The sequence below is a fragment of the Staurois parvus genome, unplaced genomic scaffold, assembly GCF_062004578.1.
Source record: "Staurois parvus isolate SC_StPar_1 unplaced genomic scaffold, SC_StPar_1.0 ptg000310l, whole genome shotgun sequence".
Taxonomy (NCBI): Eukaryota; Metazoa; Chordata; class Amphibia; order Anura; family Ranidae; genus Staurois; species Staurois parvus.
Genome location: NW_028318106.1, coordinates 435,238 through 450,440, shown reverse-complemented (window position 1 = coordinate 450,440; position 15,203 = coordinate 435,238). Strand labels below are relative to the sequence as shown.

Here is a 15,203-nt window from a genome sequence, read left to right as displayed (position 1 = left end):
GATGGGCTTAAAGGCAGGCCACTCATTTTGAATGCATACATAAACTAACCATTGGAGTTGGGCTTTAATAAAGGGGTTGTCTAACCTATAAACCTCTGGAACATCAATGTAGAAGTTCTACATTCCAAAGGCTACAGCTTATCCAATTGTAGTGAGGGCATGGTTATGAACAAAATGTGTGTAGCAGGTGAAGGTGATGATTGGACAGGTTAATTTAGGACTGAGTGCTGTTTAAAACTTTTCCTTTATTGTATCAAAATTAGTCAACATAACATATTGGTAAACTTCATCAACTTCCCCTTCCCCTAGAAAAATGACATCTAAAATATGTCCCTGTCATCTGGACCACACATTGTGTATACCACAAATCCCGCAATCACTATTCCCTCATGAGGAGGTATACCCCTCTCAGATATCCACGATTTTGAGTAGTACTAGTAGTCAGTCACATTCAACTGGACTTGTTCTGTAATGTTGAAGATATTGTGTAGCTTGTCCAAGCCACTTCTTCAGTTGTAATGAGCGCCATGAAAATTCCCAGCATTTAAAACCACTATTAGCTGCTAGATCGGACATCTCTCTGCATCTTCTATTGTTCCAAATGTAGGACATCCTTAAGAATGCCTGCCAACCCAAATGTGTTTGATGTGTGATGTGTGCCCTGACTTCCTTAGCACCCCTAGGATGTCTTGTGACCCAATGACAAGAACCTCAAAAGCAGATGATGGAGTTTGTTCCCAAATAAACCAAGTTCTTTAGGAACACCAATCTTTCACCATGCCCACCCCATGGTGCTCCATCAACATGGCACCATGGTACACTTTGCACCATCAAAGGGCTAGATGGTTGAGTTTGCTCCCCACCCACGGCAAAGGTTCTTTCTCGGACAGCCCCCCATATCTCTCTCTACACAGTCACAGGTTCAAGAGCACTGTATTGTAAATACAGCCACATGCCTATGTATAAATCCAGCTTGCATGTATATTTCTGTGTTCTCAGTAGTGCGCTCCGTGGTAATTTTAGGTTTTCGTGCTTGGTTCTGAAATTGTACCCACCCTTACTTCCTGTGGTTTTGTTTTGCAAGATATTATAGACTGATAAGACCTCTGCTTCCCTCTTTTACAAAAGAGTTCCGCTGTCTGTTTTTAGTTGGCTTTGACAGTCTGTAATCTGGCACCAGCCTAGTGAAAGCTTTGTTTACCATCTATGCAAATAGTCCGTAGTCAATGATACCTGCACACAACTTGCTTGATATTGTCTTCCGTTTTAAAAGGTTGGTCATTCTAGGACTGGATTATACTATAGGCCAACCAAAAACTTTCCTTTTCAAGATGTTCATGTAACATGCAAATCTTAGGTGTATCACATTTGTCACTCCAGTGCTAGGAGCTGTGAATGCACCTCAAGAATGGTGGGCTTGTGAGAGCCAATGTTAGATGAACCCAAGCCCTTTCTCCGCTCATAGAGCAGCTTGTATCTTTATTAATTCCCTGCACTCAGCTGGCTGCCAAGACCCTGGAGTCAGCTCTTGCTCCATTGTAATCCACCATCCAAATAGAGAGCCACAGCACTTTTTAGAGATGATCCCCTAAATCCAGCCATTGAAAAATGATTACATGCATTAATATGCATTTAAAAATGTCCTCTAGACGCATATAAATGTAGGATTGACAGTGCAAATGTGGCCTAAAGAAGTATAGTGCTTTTTTATTGGGCCAATGATTTTACAAGGGTTGGTAATTCTCTCCTGACACTATTTGCAACATTAAAAGCAAGATCTCCCATGGACTTCACAGGGTGACCACAGCATGAGCTCTCTCTTTGTGTTGATGGGGCTGAGGCACATTCTATATCTAGTGAAATGTTGCCATTCATCCCCGTTTCCTAGAAATAGTCCCCATGGTGAGGGGGTCTGTCCCAAGGTTTGCCCCTGGAGTCTTAAATTTGTAGTGTGGAGGCTCCAGCAACCCAAAGATGGTGCCATCAGGGTGCCCGGTGTATACATGGCGAGTTCTCTGGCCGGACCACACAGATTGTTCCAGCTGTGCTGTTTCCATCTCACACTCTCAGTCTGAATTGGAGTCAATTTACTGCTAATCTTACACTACCAGGCGGCTCCTGGGCACAATGCTTTACATGCTACCTAATTCTGACCCCTGATCATTATATGTTACCTAATTCTGACCCCTGATCATTATATGTTACCTAATTCTGACCCCTGATCATTATATGTTACCTAATTCTGACCCCTGTACTTTGTGTGTTACTTAATCCTGACCCCATAATATATATATGTTACCTAAACGTGACCCCTGAACTTTGTATGTTGCTTAATCTTAACCCACAAACTTTGTGCGTTACTTAATCCTGACCCCTGAACTTTATATGTCACTTAATCCCGACCCCTGAACTTTATGTTACTTAATCCTGACCCCTGAACTTTATATGTCACCTAATCCCGACCCCTGAACTTTATGTTACTTAATTTTGACCCCTGAACTTTATGTTACTTAATCCTAACCCCTGAATTTTGTGTGTTACTTAATCCTGACCCCTGAACTTTGTGTGTTACTTAATCCTGACCCCTGAACTTTGTGTGTTACTTAATCCTGACCCCTGAACTTTATATTTTACTTAATCCCAACCCCTGAACTTTATGTTACTTAATCCTGAGCCCTGAACTTTATATGTTACTTAATCCTGACCCCTGAACTTTGTGTGTTACTTAACCACTTGCCTACCAGGCACTTATACCCCCTTATTTACCAGGCCAATTTTCAGCTTTCAGTGCTGCCGCACTTTGATTGACAATTGCGCGGTCATGCAACATTGTACCCATATGAAATTTTGATCATTTTTTTCTCACAAATAGAGCTTTCTTTTGGTGGTATTTAATCGCCACTGGGCGCTTTACTTTTTGCGCTATAAATTAAAAAATTGCAAAAAATTTGAAAAAAAAAGTTTCTTTGTTTCTATTATAAAATTTTTCAAACAGGTATTTTTTCTCCTTCACTGATGTGCGTTGATGAGGCAGCACTGATGGGCACTGATAGGCGGCACTGATGGGCACTGATAGGCAGCACTAAAGGGCACTGATAGGCAGTACTAATGAGGTGGCACGGATAGGCGGCACTGATAGACAGCACTAATGAGGTGTCACGGATAGGCGGCACTAATATGCAGCACTGATAGGCGGCACTGATAGGTGACACTGATGATGGGTACTGATAGACGGCACTGACTGGCATCACTGCTGGGCACTGGCTGGCGGCACTGACTGGCACAACCCTTGGGCACTGACTGGTGGCACTGACTGGCAGCACTGCTGGGCTGCACTGGTGGGTGGCACTGGTGGGCAGCACTGGTGGGTGGGCACAGGTGGGTGGCACTGGTGGGCACAGGTGGGTGGGCACAGGTGGGTGGCACTGCTGGGCACAGGTAGGTGGCACTTCTGGGCACAGGTGTGTGACACTGCAGAGTGGCACAGGTGGGTGCACTGCTGGGCACAGGTGGGTGCACTGCTGGGCACAGGTGGGTCTGCTGGGCACAGGTGGGCGGAGCTAGTGGGCGCACTGCTGGGCACAGGTGGGCGGAACTTGCGGGTGGCATTGCTGGGCACCGATCATCAGGGCACTGATCATCAGTGCCGATCCCCGCTCTGACAACTGCCGGTTCTCGGCAGTACTTTCCTCACGATCTGACAGCGTGAGGAAAGTGCAGCCGAGAACCGGCACTTGCATTTCCCTGTGATCAGCGTGTCATTGGACACCGCTGATCACGTGGTAAAAGGCCGGTATGATTGACCTTTTACCACATCACGTGATCAGCTGTGTCCGTAGGACACAGCGTTCACGGAGATCGCCGGGTGCGCGCCCCCTGGGGCGCACAGGAGAGCGCGTTCTGGGAGGACGTCATATGACGTCCACTCAGAACTGGCCGGCCGCAGTTTAGCCGTCATTCGGCTATCTGCGGTCGGCAACTAGTTAATCCTGACCCCTGAACTTTGTGTGTTACTTAATCCTGACCCCTGAACTTTGTGTGTTACTTAATCCCGACCCCTGAACTTTATGTTACTTAATCCTGACCCCTGAACTTTATGTTACTTAATCCTGACCCCTGAACTTTATGTTACTTAATCCTAACCCCTGAATTTTGTGTGTTACTTAATCCTGACCCCTGAACTTTGTGTGTTACTTAATCCTGACCCCTGAATTTTGTGTGTTACTTAATCCTGACCCCTGAACTTTATATTTTACTTAATCCCAACCCCTGAACTTTATGTTACTTAATCCTGAGCCCTGAACTTTATATGTTACTTAATCCTGACCCCTGAACTTTGTGTGTTACTTAATCCTGACCCCTGAACTTTGTGTGTTACTTAATCCTGACCCCTGAACTTTATATATTACTTAATCCTGACCCCTGAACTTTATATATTACTTAATCCTGACCCCTGAACTCTGTGTGTTACTTAATCCTGACAATTGAACTTTATATGTTACTTAATCCTGACAATTGAACTTTATATGTTACTTAATCCTGACCCCTGAACTTTGTGTGTAACTTAATCCTGACCCCTGAACTTTATATTTTACTTAATCCCAACCCCTGAACTTTATGTTACTTAATCCTGACCCCTGAACTTTGTGTGTTACTTAATCCTGACCCCTGAACTTTATGTTACTTAATCCTGATCCCTGAACTTTGTGTGTTACTTAATCTTGACCCCTGAACTTTGTGTGTAACTTAATCCTGACCCCTGAACTTTATATTTTACTTAATCCCAACCCCTGAACTTTGTGTGTTACTTAATCCTGACCCCTGAACTTTGTGTGTTACTTAATCCTGACCCCTGAACTTTATGTTACTTAATCCTGATCCCTGAACTTTGTGTGTTACTTAATCTTGACCCCTGAACTTTGTGTGTTACTTAATCCTGACCCCTGAACTTTATATGTTACTTATTCCTTAGCCCTGAACTTTATATATTACTTAATCCTGACCCCTGAACTCTGTGTGTTACTTAATCCTGACCCCGGAACTCTCTGTGTTACCTAATCCTGACCCCGGAACTCTCTGTGTTACCTAATCCTGACCCCGGAACTCTCTGTGTTACCTAATCCTGACCCGTGAACTCTTTCTGTTGCTTTATTCTCGCCCCTGATTTCTGTGTGTAACTTATTCATGCTGCTAAGGTTTCCTTCTATCACTATTTTTTCAGTTTATCAAATGGGGGCATGGTTTTGAGGTGTGTGACTACAAATGAGGGTGTGGTTTTATAGGTGGGGTCAGTAGGGTGTCCCCGGATTTCATTTAAAATATCTGATAACCTTAACATATGGAAATTGTAAATACTCCATGGGGCCATTTTGTTGTTCCCTAATATGGTAAGAGTATGAAATATTCACCTTTCGGAGCAAATGATGGACTTCATTCTGCCTAATCTGGGGTTTCCATGCAGATGGATATGAAAGTAACGTCCATTGTCTTCCAGGATTGTTGTACTACGCTGGCCACGGGTACGAAAATTTTGGAAACAGTTTCATGGTGCCGATCGATGCTCCAAAACCATACAAGTCCTCCAACTGTTTGTGTGTGCAAAGCATACTAAAGCGGATGCAAGAAAAAGAGACCGGGCTCAATGTTTTCTTACTCGATATGTGCCGGAAGAGGTAAGAAGCAGCCGTCTGCCCCATGACATGGGATCATTAGAAAGCTCAATGTCTAAAGAAAGAGTAACACCCATTTTTAACCCCTTCCTGCACCGCCTTGGCATTAAATGAGTCTATACGGTTGGGGGTGGGACAGGTTGGAATGCAATGGACTGCCGATTGCATGTCCAATAATATTTGCTGTCACAGTGGTCACATGATCAGAGCCCATCCCGCCGACTCCTGATCATTATTACAGACTAAGACCAGCTCGGTCACTGTGCTGGGAGCACGTGATGATGGTTGTGTGCCTTCTTCTGGCATAGATTGTTCATTTGGCACAGTGTGCAGGAGAAGAAGCTGAGGGATCACATAACAGCCTATGCAGTATTGAAAACAGAAGTGTGTCCTTGGAAGTTTGTAAAATTTACCATACACTGTACAATCTGATTGTACAATCTTTTAGATCTACCATCAACTATGTAGTGCAAGGGCCTGCCTGACTGGATACAGAGTGATTAGATGGATAGGTGTGACCTCCTATTATATAGTTTTTATAGTTTTGGTAAATCTAAAGTAAAGAGATTGTACAATGAGATTGTATAGTGTATGGCCACCTTTATACACCTAAAATGAACGAGTTGTGCTTTTGGTGCCACTAATTGTTAACAATACACCAAATGCAGAAAGCAAACACGCATTTTTCTGCATTCAAATACGTGGGACAAATGCAGAAAAAGGCAAAATCACAACATGCAGGAAATGCCCCATGAGCTACTTTGCTGTGCATAGGGCAGCCCATTGAAATCAATGGGCTGCCCTATGCATGTCACCAGTAAAATGTGGCAAAAACAGTACGCTACCACTATGCCAGGTGTGAATTTTATTTTTATTTTATTTCAGGTACTTGTATAGCGCCGTCAATTTACGAAGAGCTTTACATGTGTGTATACATACATATATATAATATACATTCACATCGTTCCTAACCCTCAAGGGGTGTACAATCTAAGGACCCTAACTCACATTCATACATACACATACTAGGGACAATTTAGACAAGATCCAATTAACCTACCAGCATGTCTTTGGAGTGTGGGAGGAAGCCGGAGTACCCGGAGGAAACCCACACAGGCACAGGGAGAACATGCAAACTCCAGTCAGGTGGTGCTGTGGTTGGGATTCAAACCAGCAACCCTAGGGCTGCTAGGTGGAAATGTGCTCTCTCTCTCAAGCCCCTAGGCATGCAGACTGCTTCTACAAACGTTTGTGAAAGAATGGGTCGCTCTCAGGAGCTCAGTGACTCCAAGCGTGGTCCCGTGATAGGTTGTCACCTGTGCAATAAGTCCATCCGTGACATTTCCTTGCTACTAAATATTCCACGGTCAACTGTTAGTGGGATTGTAACAAAGTGGAAGCAACTGGGAACAACAGCAACTCAGCCATGAAGTGGTAGGCCACATAAAATGACAGAGCGTGGGCAGCGCATGCTGAAGCTCACAGTGTGCAGAAGTCACCAACTGTCTGCAGAGTCAATAGCTAAAGACCTCCAAACCTCATGTAGCCTTCAGATTAGCACAACAACAGTGTATAGAGAGCTTCATGGAATGGGTTTCCATGGCCGAGCAGCTGCATCCAAGCCTTACATCACCAAGTGCGATACAAAGCGTTGGATGCAGTGGTGTAAAGCATGTTGCCACTGGACTCTAGAGCCGTGAAGACGTGTTCTCTGGAGTGATGCATCATGGTTCTCTGTCTGGCAATCTGATGGACGTGTCTGGGTTTGGCAGTTGGCTCCTGTCTAAATTGGCCCTAGTGTTTATATGTATGAATGAAAGTTAGGGACCTTAGATTGTACGCCCCTTGAGGGTTAAGGACTGGGGTGACTGTACAATATATATGTAAAGTGCTGTGTAAATTGGCAGCGCTATATAAGAATAAAGAACAATAACTTGTAATAAAGAATGTATGAATATAACATTTCTGTTTTGTTATACAGTGTGCCTGTCTGTCTCTCATCTCAAAACATATCTTCTTACAGGAACCAGTATGACAACACTATCCTAATTCCTGAAAACCTGAAGGTGACGGCTAACATTGTCTTTGGCTATGCCACGTAAGTTCTGCTCATACTCATTGGCTTTGGCTGGCAGCTGAAGATTTGATCATTCAGTTTTAGAAGGCATCAGAGTGTAAATCTTCCAATGGGGACACTAGTTCTGATGACTCTGGTGGGAACCAGGGATTCCATCACTTTAGAGGAATTTCTTCTTACTTTCTGTACTAATGTTGGGACAGGAAGTAAAGAGCAATCTCCCAATGGAACACAGATGGTAGCGAAAAAGAAAACAAATGACAGGGTTATCCTCCCTTTTTCTATCTAAAATAAAAAAAATAAAAAAGCTTTGCCTTTTGGCTCTACTTTACTATCAGTGACATTACTTTTTATTTTGTAATTATCTGATTTTTCTTTCCTGCAACCATGAGTTGCAGGAAAGAAAATTGCTTGATTCCACCATTAGCATAGTCAGTGTGGATGGGGGAATGTCTCCCACAGAGCTATGGTGTTCTTCCACTGGGATTGGGGGGCATCCCTGCCGGGAGAACACAATGATCATTGCTAATGGCTGTAGCAATAATCGCATTCAACCATGGTGGTTGTATCCAAGTTTGTCGATGGATTGTCTTGGGTACAATCAGCCTGCCCATAGTTGGATCGAATCTTAGCCGGTCCCTGCTGAGATCCAGCATAAGGACCAGTCCACACCATAGAAACACAGTCCAGAAGCGTTCCAGATGCATTTTTGCATGCGTGTTTTTGATGCGTTCTGGTGCGTTTTTGACGCTCTACGGTGCGTTTTTCCACCTTTTTGTCTTCATTCATTTTAAATATGAACATGTGCATTCCAGTGTGTTTTTTGGTTTATTTAGGTGCGTGGTAGTGCGTTTTTGATGTGTTTTGCTGCATTCCAGTACAGTTCAGTGCAGAAAAAATGCAGCATGTTCTACTTTTCTTTTTTCTTTATAGAACTGACCGCACTGGTGTGAACTATGCCATTGGAAATCATATAACCTGCTAGCCGTGTGTTTTTGATGCAGAAAAAAACACAGTGGACTGCATGTGATGTGAACCGGCCCTTAGTTTGCCTTTATTAAAAAAAAAAAATACATGCACATCTTTTTGTAAGTAAAAAATGTGCATTTATTATTTTTCTACATCACAGCCTGTAAAGTATTGCCCCCACAATCAGCAGTTCGTGGTGCAATTTCAGGCTCCTACAGATTGTCAGTGTAGCTGTGAGCTCGTACCTCATATAGGCAGGCAGTTGCTGATTGTCAGGAAGAATCAATGAGAGTGCTCATTCATTGAGAACTACAAGCCGTTAGCTGCAATGATTGACAGTAGGTGTAGTTCATTCATTCACACACAGAACTCTGTGAATGAGTGACACGATCGGGTGACCCCGCATGGCCATTCTATTTTTTAAACTGTGACAGCAGATGTGGGGAGAAGATCCCCCACGTGCTGTCACAATGGGGGCTGGGGGGAGGGGTTTGCTGATTCAGGCTTGTTCACACTAGTGCAACTCCAAAGTTGAGTGATTTCCAGTGCGACTTTCATGCAACTTTACACTCTATGGCACTCAGGCCACAAGAAAGTCGCATGAAAGTAATGCAGGGACCTTTTTTAACCTCTTGGCACTCACAATGCACATATATGCACCTGCTCGGTGAGGAGGCCTTAATGCCGAGCAGCCGTATACATGCGGCCCTGTTAACCACTTCCAGTCCAGACACTTTTACCCCCTTCCTGCCCAGGCCAATTTTCAGCGCTATCACACTTTGAATGACAATTGCGCGGTCATGCAACACTGTAGCCATATGAATTTTTTAGCATTTCTTTGAGACAGATAAAACTTTATTTTGGTGATATTTAGTCACCACTGGGATTTTTATTTTATTTGCTATATAAATGAAAAAGTCCAAAAATTTTGAAAAAAAAATGTTTTTCTTATAAAATTTTGCAAATAAATAATCTTTCTTCATAAATCTTGGACAAAATTTATTCAGTTATCTTTTTACTAAAAAAAAAAAATAACCCAAGTTAGTGTATAACCACAAATAATTTTTTTTATAATTTAAAAAAAAATTTTTTTATGTTTTTATTTTATTTTTTTATATTATTATTTATTTATTTTAACATACCGTCACCCTAGCAGTACAGTGTCACAATAGTGACACTGTACTACTTGTGGGGGGTGATGTCACCATAGTGACACTGTACTACTTGTGGGGGTGAGGTCACCATAGTGACACTGTACTACTTGTGGGGGGTGATGTCACCATAGTGACACTGTACTACTTGTGGGGGGTGAGGTCACTATAGTGACACTGTACTACTTGTGGGGGTGAGGTCACCATAGTGACACTGTACTACTTGTGGGGGGTGATGTCACCATAGTGACACTGTACTACTTGTGGGGGGTGAGGTCACTATAGTGACACTGTACTACTTGTGGGGGGTGATGTCACCATAGTGACACTGTACTACTTGTGGGGGGTGATGTCACCATAGTGACACTGTACTACTTGTGGGGGGTGAGGTCACCATAGTGACACTGTACTACTTGTGGGGGGTGATGTCACCATAGTGACACTGTACTACTTGTGGGGGGTGATGTCACCATAGTGACACTGTACTACTTGTGGGGGGTGAGGTCACCATAGTGACACTGTACTACTTGTGGGGGGTGATGTCACCATAGTGACACTGTACTACTTGTGGGGGGTGATGACGTTTTTTTTTTCACACTGATTGCTTTTACACCAATAAAGGCTATAAAAGCAATAATTTCTCCTCTCTGGCTGCATTCTTGCAGCCATTGAGAAATACTGTGCGTGCTGTGATTGGTCACAGCATGTCACATGGTACAAGGCTGCTGTGAATAACCTTGTACCATGTGACCTCTGTGATCATTCACAGATTTCACACATAGTAAGCAATGATGTCAGAAGTGACATCTTGCTTACTACTATTCATGTGACCACTGATTAGCCAATCAGTGATCACATGATCGGGATCTCACACAGAGGACCCGTAGAATGATTGGTGTTCCGCTGTGTCCTGGCACCGGATCCCGGTGCTGCACGCTCCCAGGGAGTGCGCACAAGCAGGGTGCGGGGTGACATTTATAAACGACAACCCGCCCCTGCAGTGCTCCTGTCCAGCCAGTTATATGCATGGGCCGGATGGGAAGTTGGTAAAACAAATTACCGTGCTGAGAGCACGCTCCCAACATAGTATCTGGCAGGGATTGGTAAGCTCCCGATCAGGGGCGGACTGACAACTCATGGGGTCCCTGGGCAATAGGGGATCATGGGGCCCCTGTGTCCTTGCCCAAACTCAAAAAAGCCTATGAAAAAGGTAGCAGGGGCGTCTCATGGGGCCCCCTACTGACCCGGGCCCTCGGGCAGTGCCGATGGTCAGTCCGCCCCTGCTCCCGATGCATATTTGTGATAGGGAGCTTACCGATCATGTGACTGCTGTGACAGTCAAGAATGCAAGTGTACAATCCAAAGGCACACGTTCCTGCGTTAAAAATGGCTGTATAAGTGGGTGCTGCAGCGACCGGCGGTTGGAACCGAGCAAAATCAACAAGAAAAAATGTCACCAGCACACCGAGGATCACCAATATGGGTCCAAAAGTTTTAATGAACGATCACATAGTTACAGCAAGGCAACGTTTCGGAGTCTCGCAGGACCTCGTCACATGCCTGATGAAGGGGTCCTGCGAGACTCCGAAACATTGCCTTGCTGTAACTATGTGATCGTTGATTACAACTTTTGGACCCATATTGGTGATCCTTGGTGTGCTGGTGACATTTTTCCTTGCTGTGACAGTCAATCACAGCGGTCACATGACCGAATTCCCGCCTCCGCCTTTCGGCTTTTAGACTCTTTAAAGGGCCCGGGAGGTGGTCGGCGCCAAGGGGCTAAAGTTGGAACGGGTTTTAGATTGGAACGGTGCCATTGAAATAAATGGGCTGCAACTTACCATGTGACTTTGTGTCCAAAGTCGCATGATAAGTTGCATTAGTGTGAACGAAGCCTTAGTAACACGTTCCATGTTATGCCCTGAATACGGGTGTGCCATGTAACAATGTTATGAAAGGTGAACTTATCCTTTAAGGTATACAGTATATAATCTAATAAATATTGTTGTAGGAAATAATTGTAAAATGGAGGCAAGTCGATTCATCCTCATATGCCTGGCTTTCTACTGACAGCTCATGAGTCACAAAGGTTGGAGGTGTCCTGTACTGCAGGCTGACCATGAGTCCTAGAAGTCAGACAAAGAAATGACAGTTACTTTGACCGTGAGTCCCAGGAATAGTCAGGACTGTCTGTGGAAAATTTAACAAGGCCAGAAGAGAAACGTTTGCTTTTCTTCAGAATACCGAAACTGAGACTTCCTGCTTTTATCTAAGATTTTCTAAGTTGAGCATTTCAAACTTCTTGAAAGTTTCCACTGTTATTTTTGAAGGATTTAAGGCAGAACTGTGGCTGGCAAGTCCCAAGAAACAGTAAATTGCACAAGAGCAAAAAATATATTGTCCTTAGAAGTGGGCGCTGCATTCTTTCGACTTTTTTCAAGCTTCTATCCTCTTCTTTTTCACCTGCCTGTAACACGTTTCCAAACTAAGGTGACAGCGCTCACTCGCGGTACTGTGTCTACGGGGGAGAAGTGTTGTCACCCTAGGACCAGTGGTATATTTAGGTTTTGTAGTACTGCCCTAGGCAACAATAAAATATGGCGCCCCTCCTCCCCAGCGTAGAGAGCCAGACACCGATCAACACCAGACCCTCTCCCCCCCGCGGAGAGAGCCTGACACCGACCAACACCAGACCCTCTCCCCCCACAGAGAGAGCCTGACACCGACCAACATCAGATCCTCTTTCCCCGTGGAGAGAGCATGACAGTGACCAACACCAGACGCTCTCCCCCGACGGAGAGAGTCTGACACCGACCAACATTAGACCCTCTCCCCCCGCAGAGAGAGCCTGACACTGACCAACACCAGACCCTCTCCCCCCGCGGAGAGAGCCTGACACCGACCAACACCAGACCCTCTCCCCCCGCGGAGAGAGCCTGACACCGACCAACACCAGACCCTCTCCCCCCACAGAGAGAGCCTGACACCGACCAACACCAGATCCTCTTTCCCCGTGGAGAGAGCATGACAGTGACCAACACCAGACCCTCTCCCCACCGCGGACAGTGCCTGACACCGACCAACACCAGACCCTCTCCCCACCGCGGACAGTGCCTGACACCGACCAACACCAGACCCTCTCCCCACCGCGGACAGTGCCTGACACCGACCAACACCAGACCCTGTCCCCCCGCGGACAGAGCCTGACACCGACCAACACCAGACCCTCTCCCCCCCGTGGAGAGAGCCTGACACCGACCAACACCAGACCCTCTCCCCCCGGAGAGAGCCTGACACCGACCAACACCAGACCCTCTCCAACCACAGAGAGAGCCTGACACCGACCAACACCAGATCCTCTTTCCCCGTGGTGAGAGCATGACAGTGACCAACACCAGACCCTCTCCCCACCGCGGACAGTGCCTGACACCGACCAACACCAGACCCTCTCCCCCCCGCGGACAGAGCCTGACACCGACCAACACCAGACCCTCTCCCCCCGCGGACAGAGCCTGACACCGACCAACACCAGACCCTCCCCCCCCCCCCGCGGAGAGAGCCTGACACCGACCAACACCAGACCCTCTCCCCCCACAGAGAGAGCCTGACACCGACCAACACCAGATCCTCTTTCCCCATGGTGAGAGCATGACAGTGACCAACACCAGACCCTCTCCCCACCGCGGACAGTGCCTGACACCGACCAACACCAGACCCTCTCCCCCCGCGGACAGAGCCTGACACTGACCAACACCAGACCCTCTCCCCCCCGTGGAGAGAGCCTGACACCGACCAACACCAGACCCTCTCCCCCCGCGGACAGAGCTTGACACCGACCAACACCAGACCCTCTCCCCCCGCGGAGAGAGCCTGACACCGACCAACACCAGACCCTCTCCCCCCCACGGAGTGAGCCTTACACTGACCAACACCAGACCCTCTCCCCTTGCAGAGAGAGCCTGACACCGACCAACACCAGACCCTTTCCCCCCACAGAGAGAGCCTGACACCGACCAACACCAGATACTCTTTCCCCGTGGAGAGAGCATGATTGTGACCAACAACAGACCCTCTCCCCCCGCGGAGAGAGCCTGACACTGACCAACACCAGACTCTCTCTTCCCGCAGAGAGAGCCTGACACCGACCAACACCAGACCATTTTCCCCCTGGCGAGAGCCTGACACCGACCAACACCAGACCCTCTCCCCCCCGTGGAGAGAGCCTGACACCAACCAACACCAGATCCTCTCCCCCGCGGAGAGAGCCTGATACCGACCAACGCTAGACCCTCTCCCCACGCGGAAAGAGCCTGACACCGACCAACACCAGACCCTCTTTCTCTGCGAAAAGAGCATGACAGTGACCAACACCAGATCCTCTCCCCTCCGTGGAGAAAGCCTGACACCGACCAACACCAGACCCTCTCCCTCTTCGAACAGAGCCTGATACCGACCAACACCAGACCCTCTCCCCCCGTGGAGAGAGCCTGACAATGACCAACAAAACCTCTGCTCCATCATCCCCCCCGGTGACAGAGAGAAAGACACTCATCTTTACAGCTCTGGACATCCCCGGGAACGACAGTCGGGCTCTGCATACACCATCAAGCAACCTGCAGCCTCTGTCGGATCCCACCGGGTCCCCATGCTGCATGTCTCTTCTTCCAGGGGCAGTGCTGCTCCCCTATAAATATGCTGCTTTGGACAAATGCCTTGTTTGCCTTGTTGTAAATACGCTCCTGCCTAGGACAAGAAGTGTGCTAGGAGTGCAGGACTCCTCTCCCTTTCCTCTCCCTTTTCCCATAGCGGGGAGGTTTTCTGTAGTTCAAAGCGGTGAACTGGGCAGGGCCAATAAAGCGACATTCCAACCTGAAGCTCCAAAACACTTGTGGAGAAAAAAATCAATTATTCCTAATGGCGGTGATTTACATCTCCACTCCAAGTCGCCTGAAGCCAAACGCCTGGAGTTCAAACAAGTTCAGGAGCTTTTTTTGTAGCTCAAATTGGGCAGACTTGCGCATTTTTGGCAAGTTTTTATTCCCATAGAAATGAATAGAAAGTCGTGATTGGTGCATTTTTCTGTGCCTTTGTGTTGCTCAAATTTAAAAAAAAGTAATAATATATGAATAAATAAATGTAAAATAAATACACAAATAATAAAAAAAAGATAAATAATTAATTAACCCCTAACCTTAACCCCATAACCCTAAAAAAAATATATATATATATATTAATAATAATAAACACCTAACCCTACCAAAAAAAAAATAATAATAAGATAATAAATTAAATATTAACCCAAACCCTAATCCTAACTTTAACTTAACTCTAACCCCT

The 15,203-nt window shown here is 46.1% G+C and overlaps 1 protein-coding gene across 2 annotated transcripts in view; it reads left to right on the top strand.

The window, feature by feature from the left end:
- MALT1 (MALT1 paracaspase) overlaps nucleotides 1-15,203 on the top strand; it is a 253,242-nt gene that overhangs the window by 216,062 nt on the left and 21,977 nt on the right. For both annotated transcript variants that reach the window (XM_089683427.1, XM_089683426.1), the window contains exons 11-12: nucleotides 5,495-5,672; nucleotides 7,693-7,767. In XM_089683427.1, the coding sequence (XP_089539553.1) occupies nucleotides 5,495-5,672; nucleotides 7,693-7,767 (253 nt within the window). The remainder of the gene's footprint in view (nucleotides 1-5,494; nucleotides 5,673-7,692; nucleotides 7,768-15,203) is intronic.